Source organism: Macaca nemestrina, chromosome 4, assembly GCF_043159975.1.
Source record: "Macaca nemestrina isolate mMacNem1 chromosome 4, mMacNem.hap1, whole genome shotgun sequence".
Lineage (NCBI taxonomy): Eukaryota > Metazoa > Chordata > Mammalia > Primates > Cercopithecidae > Macaca > Macaca nemestrina.
The window spans coordinates 164,157,784-164,170,436 of record NC_092128.1 but is presented as its reverse complement, the minus strand read 5'-3'; the positions used below and the strand labels follow the sequence as shown (position 1 = coordinate 164,170,436).

The 12,653-nt window shown below is 38.2% G+C and overlaps 1 protein-coding gene across 6 annotated transcripts in view; it reads right to left on the bottom strand.

Moving 5' to 3' along the window:
* Positions 1 to 12,653, bottom strand: part of LOC105498550 (neural cell adhesion molecule 2) — a 569,177-nt gene that overhangs the window by 126,878 nt on the left and 429,646 nt on the right. For all 6 annotated transcript variants that reach the window (XM_011770694.3, XM_011770699.3, XM_011770698.3 and 3 more), the window contains exon 10: positions 1,090 to 1,277. In XM_011770694.3, coding sequence (XP_011768996.1) covers positions 1,090 to 1,277 — 188 coding nt within the window. The remainder of the gene's footprint in view (positions 1 to 1,089; positions 1,278 to 12,653) is intronic.

Here is a 12,653-nt window from a genome sequence, read left to right as displayed (position 1 = left end):
CTTAGTTTATGTAAACTGAATTAGTGAATAAAATGTAGCAACCCTTCAGCAAATAAGACTGTGTGGAAAAGATTCCCAATTTTCCTAACCACATCATAATTTGGAAAGGGTGATGATCATTTTCATAGATTTTTAACATGTTTTGGAAGTTGATACACACATACATGCACTCCAATTAATAAATAAGAAGCATTTTATTCAAACAGTATTTAAAGGCCAATTACTTTGCAATATAAAAATAATTATACAAAATCTTATTTTTAGTAATAAAACAAAAGATAATGAACATGTAAATTTCATTTATTTTGGAATTTACACTAGAATTGTAAAAATCTATCCAAAGGATAGCATTTACACCTGCCAGACTGAAAAGGAAAAAAGCTATAACACATAATAGAATCAATGAAAGTATCAACATTGAAGACAAATTTGTAGCACTCAATAACTATTAAATTACCAATTTTTTCTTCCTAGATTTTCCATATATATATACATATATATATTTTTTCTTTCTTCTTTTTTTTTTTTTTTTTTGAGACAGAGTCTTGCTCAGTTACCAGGCTGGAGTGGCCAGGCTGGAGTGCAGTGGCACAATCTCGGCTCACTGCAACCTCCACCTCCCAGATTCAAGCGATTCTCCTGCCTCAGCCTCCCGAGAAGCTGGGACTACAGGCGCACACCACCACACCCAGCTAATTTTTGTATTTTTAGTAGAGATGGGGTTTCACCATGTTGGCCAGGATCACCTGACCTTGTGATCCACCTGCCTCGGGCCTCCCAAAGTGCTGGGATTACAGGTGTGAGCTATGGCGCCCTGCCATGTAATTGTTTTCATTCCTAAAAGTGCATTCATAAAAATAGTGGTCTTTGCTATATAGCCACACTTCTATATAAGTGAACAGACTTTCATACACTCATCATTAATGAGCCATGATCCAATGGACCTTTAAGTAAATAACTGTAAAATATATACACTATGATTTCTCTCTCTCTCATTGTATACAGGTATATGAAGATATTTAAATATGTTCTGAAATAATAGATAGTTGCTAAAATAATACAATTGTTTGAGTATACACGTGGACTTACCTCTAATATCATCTTCCTTCCTGTACTATATGTCTTTAAATTGGTCGTGTTTTTAGCAGGTAAGACTAATTTCTCTCTTCTCCAGTGAATTGATGCTGGTGGATTTGATTTCACATCACAACTTATATTGATAGGATTTCCTTCCCAAGAGTAATAAATTGTTTGGTTTGATATGAACTTGGGGGCATCTGTAATATAATATAATAAAATAATTATAGGCATTTTCTTTAAGTTAAATAATCATTTAAGTAGTATAAGCATTAGTAATCTTTGCTTGACTATAAAAAGAAGCCACATAATTCTAATTTCATGTTTGTTTGTTTTGTTTTTGTTTGTTTGTTTGTTTTTTGAGACGGAGTCTCCCTCTGTCACCCAGGCTGGAGTGCAGTGGTGCAATCTCAGGTCACTGCAAGCTCTGCCTCCCGGGTTCACGCCATTCTCCTGCCTCAGCCTCCTGAGTAGCTGGGACTACAGGCCCCCGCCACCATGCCTGGTTAATTTTTTGTATTTTTAGTAGAGATGGGGTTTCATTCTGTTAGCCAGGATGGTCTTGATCTCCTGAACTTGTGATCTGCCCACCTCGGCCTCCCAAAGTGCTGGGATTACAGGCGTAAGCCACTGCCTGGCCTAATTTCATGTATTTAACATAGGGCATCAGAACTCACAAAAATATATGTCATTTGAATACTTTTATCACATAAGTTTAACAAGATTAACATACAAACACTCATAAATTACCAATTATTAAAATGTAAGACAACCAGAGTTAAATCTGCTCTTACTAATCTGACAAAAAATATCTATTGATTATGTTAATAACTACTTGTGTAGAAACTATTTCTAGAACAAACTACCTTATAAAGTGAGAGTTTAGGATAAAATCTAACAAAATAAATGGTTCTTTCCTCACTTTTCATTTTGTTTAAGTCATAGTCACTTTTTTTATAAATTATTTTGAAGACTCAGGTATGAAATCTAAGTTGGAATGGCCACAATACAACTAAACAACATTTTTTCCCTAAAGTATCCATATTTCCCATTTTTACTAAACCACAGATGTCATAAATTAAGCAACAACTAAACCAGGCACAGAAACACAAATACTGCATAATCTAATTTATACATATGGAATCGAAAACAGTCAAATTCATAGAAAAAGGCAGTAGATTGGTGGTTACCAGAGGCTGTGGTGGTTAAGAGGGATAGAAAGATGTTGGCCAAGGGGTTCAAAGATTCAGTTAGACAACAGAAGTAAGTTTTTGAGATGTATTATACAATAAGATGACAACAGTTAGTGTATCACGTGTTTCAAAATTGCTAACACAGTACATTTCAAATGTTCTCATCACAAAAAGTCCTGAGTATGTGAGGTGAAGAATTTAATCATTCCACACTGTTGGACATATATGAAAACATCACATTGTACACACTGTTGAACATATATGAAAACATCACATTGTACCCCATAAATATGTACAACTAAATTAAAAAGGTCTGGAGATGGCACACACATACATACACACACACAATAGTGGATAAAAACAAAATAAAATTTGTGGCTGGTGCTTATAAGCAAAACTTTGTATTGGAAATAGCATTAAACTTGCCATCAAAATTGAGGGCCAACTCTGCCAAGTAGCAAAGATGTGACCTTGAGTTTCTGCTTATCAGTTTGGCCTTTTTTTCTCTTCTTTAAAGAATTTGGGAGTTGAACTAGATAAATACTTTCCAAATTCCTTAACCTCTAAGAGTTCTTTAAAATGACTCTGGGACAAATTTTAAAAATAAACATGCATATCACTTTTATGATACATAAGGTAGCACTAGACCATATAAAAAGTGGCATTTGCTTTTCTGAAGAATTATGTAAGCTACCTGGGATAATAATTATTTCATGTTTATAGAAGCCTCTGGTGTAGTTTACTACATACACATGCAGGCATTGACATGCATATGTTTGTACAATAAGGTGCCTGTAATCCCTGGTACTTGGGAGGCTGAGGCACGAGAATCACTTGAACCCAGGAGACGGAGGCTGCAATGAGCCAAGATTGCATCACTGCACTCCAGCCTGGGCGACAAAAAAAAAAAAGGTTACTTGGTAAATATTTCAATAACTGAGTATCTTTCAAACAGAGACTACATGAGGGTAAATAATGCAGTGGTCCTTGGTGGTAAATGTATTATCTTAAGAGTCCAAAATCTTCTTAATAAGTATATAATTAATAAAAATTGTGCATTACTATATAGACTGTAAGAAAAGGAATACTGCAAACATTCAAAATATACAAACATACAAAATTTGTAATGTGTCTATAGACATTAAAAACAAGCAACTATGCTCTTTTAGCTGTTATCACAATGAAACAATCCCTAATGATAAATTATTTAGATTTAATGAAATGGCAGCTGTACAGACAGAAGTCTGACCTAGAACATTTATTCTTAAATCCCTGCCCTTGAATGAATTTCTGACATTACATTGCCAGCATCACATGAAACAGTGACATATGCCAGGATCTGAATCTGTCACCTTCCTCAATGCTTCATTCAGAATAAGCTTATTTTCAGCCCAATCTTTTCCATACTAGGAGATACCAAAGAAACTTTTAAGCATGTCTTTAGACTTGGTACCAAGTTATACTTGTTTTGATAAATGCCCCCTCCCTGCCTCTTTTTTTTTTTTTTTTCCTTATTGCTGAGACTTGGAGGTGAACTTGGAGTCAGTACTGATCACTGCATTCCCCTGCAGTATGGGATTTCTTGACTTGATTACTTGCTTAATGCAAGCCTTCTACTTTCTTTTGTAATTCCTCCTTTGGCTCTGAAATCTTTTTTCGGGCCGGGCGCGGTGGCTCAAGCCTGTAATCCCAGCACTTTGGGAGGCCGAGACGGGCGGATCACGAGGTCAGGAGATCGAGACCATCCTGGCTAACACGGTGAAACCCCATCTCTACTAAAAAAATACAAAAAACTAGCCGGGCGAAGTGGCGAGCGCCTGTGGTCCCAGCTACTCTGGAGGCTGAGGCAGGAGAATGGCGTAAACCCGGGAGGCGGAGCTTGCACTGAGCTGAGATCCCGCCACTGCACTCCAGCCTGGGCGACAGAGCCAGAATCAGTCTCAAAAAAAAAAAAAAAAAAATCTTTTTTCTGAGCCTAGTTCATTTGTGGTTGGTACCTGTGACCTAAGAAAAGTCTTAGTTCTTGATGAGTGCTGGCCTGCATTACTGAATTCTGCCTGTGTCTGAGCAGGGTGAAGCTGATAACAAAGCATAACACAGGCTCTGGGAACTGAAATATATAAGTCTTTGAACTGAATTTCCACTAGGTGATGAATATTAGAACAAGGCAATTCACCATAAAACTCACGATATACAATCCACTTTCTAAATCAAATTGAAAAGGCATTACTAGGGAAATAATTTATAATAAAGCAATATCCTTATGTTAAAAACACAATGTGAATACTATTTTATTATTACTATGGAACCTTGACCTCTCTTTCTTTCACCTATAGCTCAATCCTTGTCTTCCTCCAGTCCCAGGGCTCCTTATCACAACCATCATTTTGATTTTACATTGGATTTACATGATACCTTTTACTGAAGTGCTTAAATCTAGGAAAGAATAAATTTCTACTGACTAGGAATCAGAAACTTAGGGTAGAATGGTGGAGTCTTGTTTTATAACAGGGGCAGTTTCCAGCTTAGATTCAAAATACTGATTTAAAAAATCTTTGTTTTCTATTATGATTGGATCTGCACTTTCTAATGCCAAATATTTTAATCCAGATACTTTTTATCTTGATCCCATGCTTGCCCTTTAACCTTTACCAGAAATTCAGAGAAACAGACTACATATTTCGCCACACAATAGTCATCCTCACTGAATACTTTTATCCAGAGGTCTACAAACTATGACTTTTCAGTCAAATCCTGCCTTGTCCTTGTTTTTGTAAATAAAGTTTTATTGGAACATAAAAAAAAAATAAGTTTTTAAAAATCATATTGATAATATGAATAGACATTGTCCATGTAAAACTGTATTATGATTGTGTTGTAGATTATGTCTTACACACTCTTCAAAGCATTCACATATTAGAGTGAAATATCTTCCTCTTTTCCAGTCATAATACTCTGTGGCAAACAATTTTCAAATGCCCTTTTTAATATTATATTTTAAGAACTACAAATAATAGAAATAGTTATTTTCAGAAGTAATAGTGTTACAGTGAAACAGCAAAAGAACTGTCATAACTAACTCCATTTTTGTTTAAGGAGCCTTCATCCATTCTTACATGTAGGTTAGAATAATTTTATAACACTCATAATATGCAAAGACAGCAATCATATAATTTTCAAAACTAATTCTGGGGTTAAAGGAAAAGTATGTAAAAATTAACCATATTTCTCATTAAATATTTATAGGAGCATCATGACTTGACCAAAGACAAAAAAGTTTCCAACCCCACTGGATCCTCACTGACACTCAGATGTCTGCAACCCTTGGCCACCTCTTTTTTTTTTTTTTTTTTTTTAATTATACTTTAAGTTCTAGGGTACATGTGTATAACGTGCAGGTTTGTTACATATGTATACTTGTGCCATGTTGGCGTGCTGCACCCATCAACTCATCAACACCCACCCATCAACTCATCATTTACATCAGGTATAACTCTCAATGCAATCCCCCCGCCCCCATGATAGGCCCCGGTGTGTGATGTTCCCCTTCCCGAGTCCAAGTGATCTCATTGTTCAGTTCCCACCTATGAGTGAGAACATACGGTGTTTGGTTTTCTGTTCTTGTGATAGTTTGCTGAGAATGATGGTTTCCAGCTGCATCCATGTCCCTACAAAGGACACAAACTCATCCTTTTTGATGGCTGCATAGTATTCCATGGTGTATATGTGCCACATTTTCTTAATGCAATCTGTCACTGATGGACATTTGGGTTGATTCCAAGTCTTTGCTATTGTGAATAGTGCCGCAATAAACATACGTGTGCATGTGTCTTTATAGCAGCATGATTTATAATCCTCTGGGTATATACCCAGTAATGGGATGGCTGGGTCATATGGTACTTCTAGTTCTAGATCCTTGAGGAATCGCCATACTGTTTTCCATAATGGTTGAACACTTGGCCACCTCTTGATCCTAATCCCGTCCTCTTCCCCCTCCCTGCCCTTAACAAAAAAGAGGCTGAAATTTGTACTGACTTAATATGGTAGTTTAGGATGCTAGTCCACCATTTTCTTGGTTTGCTGGCTCTCAGAATAAATCTGCTTTTCCTCCCGCCAACGCTCGTCTCTTTTGTTTGGCTTTCAAGTGGTGAGCAGCTGAACTTAGATTTGGTTATAATATAGTGTCAATTTTAAAAGCTTTGTCATTGATTTCTCACCACTAAAGCAGAATATATAGAAATACCATTCATGTCTCTCAATATTTGGTATGAGCTCTCTTGTCCAGTTCATAGTCACCACCTGGTCAGTTTTAGAAGCCCCTTGCTGGCTTACTCACCTACCAGTTGCTACTTTAAGCAAAGGTAACTATCCTGCCTAAAATCTTTTAAAGATCCTATTCACACTCCTTAAATCCAAACTTTTATGACTCTTTACAAAGCTTCACATAAACTAGTCTATGCCTATTTGTGACCTTGCACATATTTAGATTAACTCTTTTTCTTAAACCTTAATCACCCTGAAGTCTTGTGCTTTCAGCCCTTTGTTCTAGCTGTCTCAATCTGCCTAATCACATTTTTTCTTCTTTTTAAATTTTTTATTTCAGTAAGTTTTGGGGGAATAGGTGGTGTTTGGTTCTAAGGATAAGTTATTTAGTGCTGATTTGTGGGATTTTGGTGTACCCATCACCTGAGCAGTATCTACTGTATCCAATGTCTAGTATTTTATTCCTGACCCTACTCTCACCCTTTTCCCTCAGTCCCCAAAGTCCATTGTATCATTCTTATGCCTTTGCATCCTCATAGTGTAGTTCCCACTTATGAGTATGAACATTCAATATTTGGTGTTCCATTCCTGAGTTACATCACTTAGAATAAGGGTCTCCAAATCCAACCAGGTTACTACAAATGCCATTATTTTGTTCCTTCATATGGCTGAATAGTATTCACACACACTACATTTTCTTTATCCACTTATTGATTAATGGACATTTGGGCTGGTTCCATACTTTCGCAGTTGCTAATTGTGATGCTATAAACATGTATGTGCAAGTGTTTATTTCATATAACGACTTCTTTTCTCTGGGTAGATACCCAGTAGTGGGATTGTTGGATAAAATGGCAGATCTACTTTTAGTTCTTTATGGAATCTCCACACAGTTTTCCATAGTGGTTGTGATGGCAGCGACAGTCCATCTGGAGCAGCCACGGTGAAGATGCCAGCTGCAGTTGGGGAGGTCTGGCCGGGGCTGTGCACTCCACAGAGCTGGCAGGGGCCAGGAACAGAAAGAAGCCCTGCCTCCTACTGAGTAGGTGGGGTGGGAGCCCTGTACTCCCTTGTGCAGGTGCAGCCACACAGTCATGCTCTGTTCTCAGGAGGTGAGGAAGCTTCCCTTCCCCCACAGGCTGGGAAGTGCATGCTCCCATCCCTGGCCACTCCTCACTCCTGGTGCCTGCTCTGATTTTGGAGCAAAGTTGTGGCCCAGCCCAGGTGCTGTCCCATCCCACCTAGGTGTGTGCACACTCATGGAGGTGCTGACACACCAGCCCCCTGCTACCTCGACCCCCTCTAGACATTGGGCACCCAGGAGAACAGGAGGGAGACTGATGGAGGACTGAGGGTGGCTCAGCAGGGGCCTACAGGCACCCCTTGACATGAAAAGCCTGGGGCCATGGACAGCATGTTGATGGCAGCAGGAGGCAGACAGGCTCCTGGGCAGAAAGCTGAGGGTCTCCTGTGAAACACCACCTTCAATCCAGGGACAGCCTGAAGCCTGGGGGTAGGACTGCAGGTTCCACGTGGAATCATGGCCCCGAGTGATAACTCATGGTGCTTTTTCCAGGCCTACCCATGGCCAACCATGGATCAATCAGCACACACTTCCTCCCTCTGAACCCATAAAAACCTGACTCAGCCAGAGTTGGACAGATGTCAGGAGGACCTGCGGGTGGATAAAGCTACCCACTTAGGGTCTCCTGAGAGCCTTTCTGTAGCTCAGTGAAGCTCCTTTCCTCCTTGCTCACCCACCACTTGTCTGTATACCTCATTCTTCCTGGACATGAGACAAGAACTCAGGACCTGCGGAATGGCAGGACTGAAAGAGCTATAAGACAAACAGGGCTGAAACATGTCCCCCACTTGCCACATTGCAGGCAATGAGAAAGACAGAAGAGCTGTGGTTCTTCTGGGAGCCCAGACCTTGGGGATCCCCATGCCAAGGCTGTGGCATGATGTAACACCATCTTTGGGGCTCTACACTCTCTGGAGTCTCTGAGCTTTCAGGTACTATTGCATTCCCCTGGTCCAGATGATGGTGCCTGCAGTGGAAGCCCCTTGAGATACACCTGGTTCAGCCTTGCATGGAGTGGTGCCTGGAGCTTCCTGCCCCACCACAGCAGCTGGAGTGCCTGGATGGACCCAGTGGCTGGACCCTGCAGTCGCCCACCCACACACCTGTTACCACTCCTGACCTGGTTTGCCCTTGGCAGGCAGGGGATCTAGGCCAGTAGCATGAGCTGAGTGCAGCCTGCTTCGCCGAGTGGGCAGAATGAGCCCAGTGTAAGCAAGCAAAACCCAAGCAGAGGTACCACCAGCCACAGAAGTTTCCAGCTGGCAAAGTGACACCCTAAAGATCCCATGACAGTTGTACCAGTTTACGTCCCCACCAGCAGTCTAAAAGTGTTCCGTTTTCGCCATATATGTGCCAACACTATTGCTTTTTTATTTCTTTGATTATGGCTATTCTTTCAAGAGGGAGGTTATATCACATTGTGGTTTTGATTTGCATTTCCCTGATTGTTAGTAATGTTGAGAATTTTACATATATTTGTTGCCCATTTGTATATCTTCTTTGAGAATTGCCTATTCATGTCCTTAGCCCACATATTGATGGGATTATTTATTTTTCTTGCTGACTTGAGTTCCTTGTAGATTCTTGATATTAGTCCTTTGTCGGACACACAGTTTGTGAAGATTTTCTTCCACTCGGTGGGTTGACTGTTTACTACCTGATTTTTTTTTTTTCTGTGCAGAAGCTTTTTAACTTAATTAAGTCGCATCTATTTATCTTTGTTTTTATTGCATTTGCTTTTAGGTTCTTGGTCATGAAGTCTTTGCCTAAGCCAATGTCTAGAGGAATTTTCCCATATTATCTTCTAGGATTTTTATGATTTCAGGTCTTAGATTTAAGTCTTTGATCTATCTTGAGTTGATTTTTGCTTAAAATGGGAGATGAGGATGCAGTTTCATTTTTCTACATGTGACTTGCCAATTATTCCAGTACCGTTTGTTGAATAGGGTGTCCTTTCCCCACTTTATGTTTTTGTTTGCTTTGTCAAAGATCAGTTGGCTATAAGTATTTGGTTTTATTTCTGAGTTCTCTATTTTGTTCCATTGGACTGTGCGCCTATTTAATCCATGCTGTTCTGTTGGCTATACTATAGTATAGTAGAGTTGGGTAATGTGTTGCCTCCAGATTTGTTCTTTCTGCTTAGTATTGCTTTGGCTATGAGGGCTCTTTTATGGTTCCATATGAATTTTAGAATTATTTTTTCTAATTCTGTGAAGAATTATGGTGTTATTCTTATTAGAATTGAGTTGAATTTATAGACTGCTTTTGGCAGTATGGTCAAAACCTAACCACTTTTGATATATTTCATTTTAATATACCCATGTATGTTCTATCTCCCTTATTTATAAATTCTTTTTCTTTTTTTTTTCTTTAAGACAAAGTCTCGCTCTGTGGCCCCACTTATGGACCAGGAGTGCAGTGGCATGATCTCGTCTAACTGCCACCTCTTCTTCCCGGGTTCAAGTGATGCTCCTACATCAGCCTCTCAAGAGCTGGGATTATAGGCATGCACCACCAGGCTTAGCTAATTTTTTGGTATTCTTAATAGAGATGGGGTTTCACCATGTTGCCCAGGCTGGTCTCGAACTCCTGACTTCAGGTGATCCATCTGCCTCGGCCTCCCAATGTGTCGGGATTACAGGCATGAACCACCACACCCGGTCAGCCTAATTTACAAATTCAATGAGGGAAAGAACAATGTTACTTGCCTCTCAGTTCTTCTACAGCACCTAAATATAAGTACCTATTCAGTCAATAACAGTAAAATCGATGAATGAAAACCAGGATAAGTATGTATTCTAGATGTCATCACTCCATTTAAAAGAGGATGAGAAATACACCTACATTTGTTTGATATTTCTAAAGACACAGAAACCTGGACTTCAATCCAGTGTTATATCTATTGTAACACATTGTCTTGCTTAGACCTTTATTATTATTTTGTAGAGAAGCTGGCCCTATACATTAACTAAGGTTTAACTCTACATTTAAAACAACCTGTAACACTCTGACTTTTTTTTTTTCAGTCATTTAAATTTTCTCATTGGACTTATGCTGAGGGAAGCTACCAAGGGAGTAAAAACTAATATATCCTTTGGCAGATTTAAAGGATAATTCAATTAATGATTTCATAGATTCAGTTCTCTGTGTTCTGTCATATGTAGAAAAAGCTATGGCAATTAACTGGATTCCGTCCATGTACCATGGGAATTCTAATGGCTATGTGGAATACTAAATTAGATGTGTGCTTACTGCCAGTTAACCGTAACACTGGATATGCAGTGTTTGTTCTAATTTTGAACAGCCAAGTTATGCATAAATCTCAGCATATTTTATGATCCTTGAATCATAAGAGTAATTTTTATTAAGGAATACCTATATGTGACTTCTTAGCACACACTGGCTTTCTCTCTAATTTGAGTTTCATTCATGATAAAATCTTTATTGGCCATAAGAAAAATTTGATAAGTAAGGTGAATTATTCATATTTCTAATATTATTCCCCCTTTTCTCATCAGAATATCTTTCCTCCCTCAAATCATACATAAAATACTAATAAAAATATTGTAGCTGTACTTCTAATGGCTAATTTGTCTTCTATTTTTTACGTTATGTAATTGAATTTTTCGTGAATAGGTGTATCATCTTTAAGTATAATTTCACCTATGTATTTAGAAAACAAAGCTTAAATGAACCTCTTTCATAAAAACTTCTGAGTTATCAAAGGAAGAATTATTGGTGATATAGATATATCAGTATTCAAGTTGTTTTATAAATACTAATAATGCCTGTTTATTTCAGAATTTGCATTTCAAAGCAAACCTGCATATACCTAAATAAAATTAAAATCTTGGTTTATTAAGATATGATCTTTAAATTTTATATATCCAATACTTATTAGGTTAATAAAGATCTCTTAGAATAATTAAAATAAGGTGCCAAAACAAAAAATTTTGGTCCGGTAAGAAAAAATTGTACAGGACAACTGTTTTAGCATTGATGACACCCTAGTATTTGCATCATAGAAATTAATCATTTTATGCTATCTGAAAAAAATCACAGAAAAACTACAGGGCTACAGTAACCAAAACAGCATGGTACTGATACAAGAGCAGACATACAAACCAATGGAGCAGAATAGAGAACCCAGAAATAAGAACGCACATCTGTAACTATCGATCTTCAACAAACTTCACAAAAACAAGCAATGGGAAAAGGATTCCCTATTCAACAAATGGTGCTGGGATAGCTGGCTAGCCATATGCAGAAGACTGAAAGTGGACCCCTTCCTTATACTGTATACAAAAATTAACCCAAGATGGATGAAAGACTTATATGTAAATCTCAAAATATAAAAACCCTGGAAGGCAACCTAGATAATACCATTCAGGACATAAACACGGCAAAGATTTCATGATGAAGATGCCAAAATCAGTCACAACAATAGCAAAAGTTGACAAATGGGATATAATGAAACTAAAGAGCTTCTGCACAGCAAAATAAAGTATCAACAGAATAAACAGACAACCTACAGAATGGAAGAAAATTTTTTCAAACTATGCATCTGACAAAGGTCTAATATCTAGCATCTATAAGAAACTTAAGCAAATTTACAAGAAAAAAAAACCCATTAAAAAGTGGGCAAAGAACATGAACAGACACTTCTCAAAAGAGGACATACATGTGGCCAACAATCATTTGATAAAAAGCTCAACATCACTGATCACTAGGGAAATGCAAATCAAAACCACAATGAGATACCCATCTCACATCAGTGAGAATCACTATTATTAAAAAGTCAACAACAGCAGACCCTGGCTAGGTTGTGGAGGAAAAGGAACACTATTACACTGTTGATGGTAGTGTATATTAGTTCAGCCATTGTGGAAGACTGTGTGGGGATTCTTCAAAACCTAAAGACAGAAATAGCATTTGACCCAGCAATCCCAATCCTGGGTATATACCCAAAGGAATGTAAATCATTCTAGTATAAAGACACATGCATTTGTATGTTCACTGCAGCACTATCACAATAG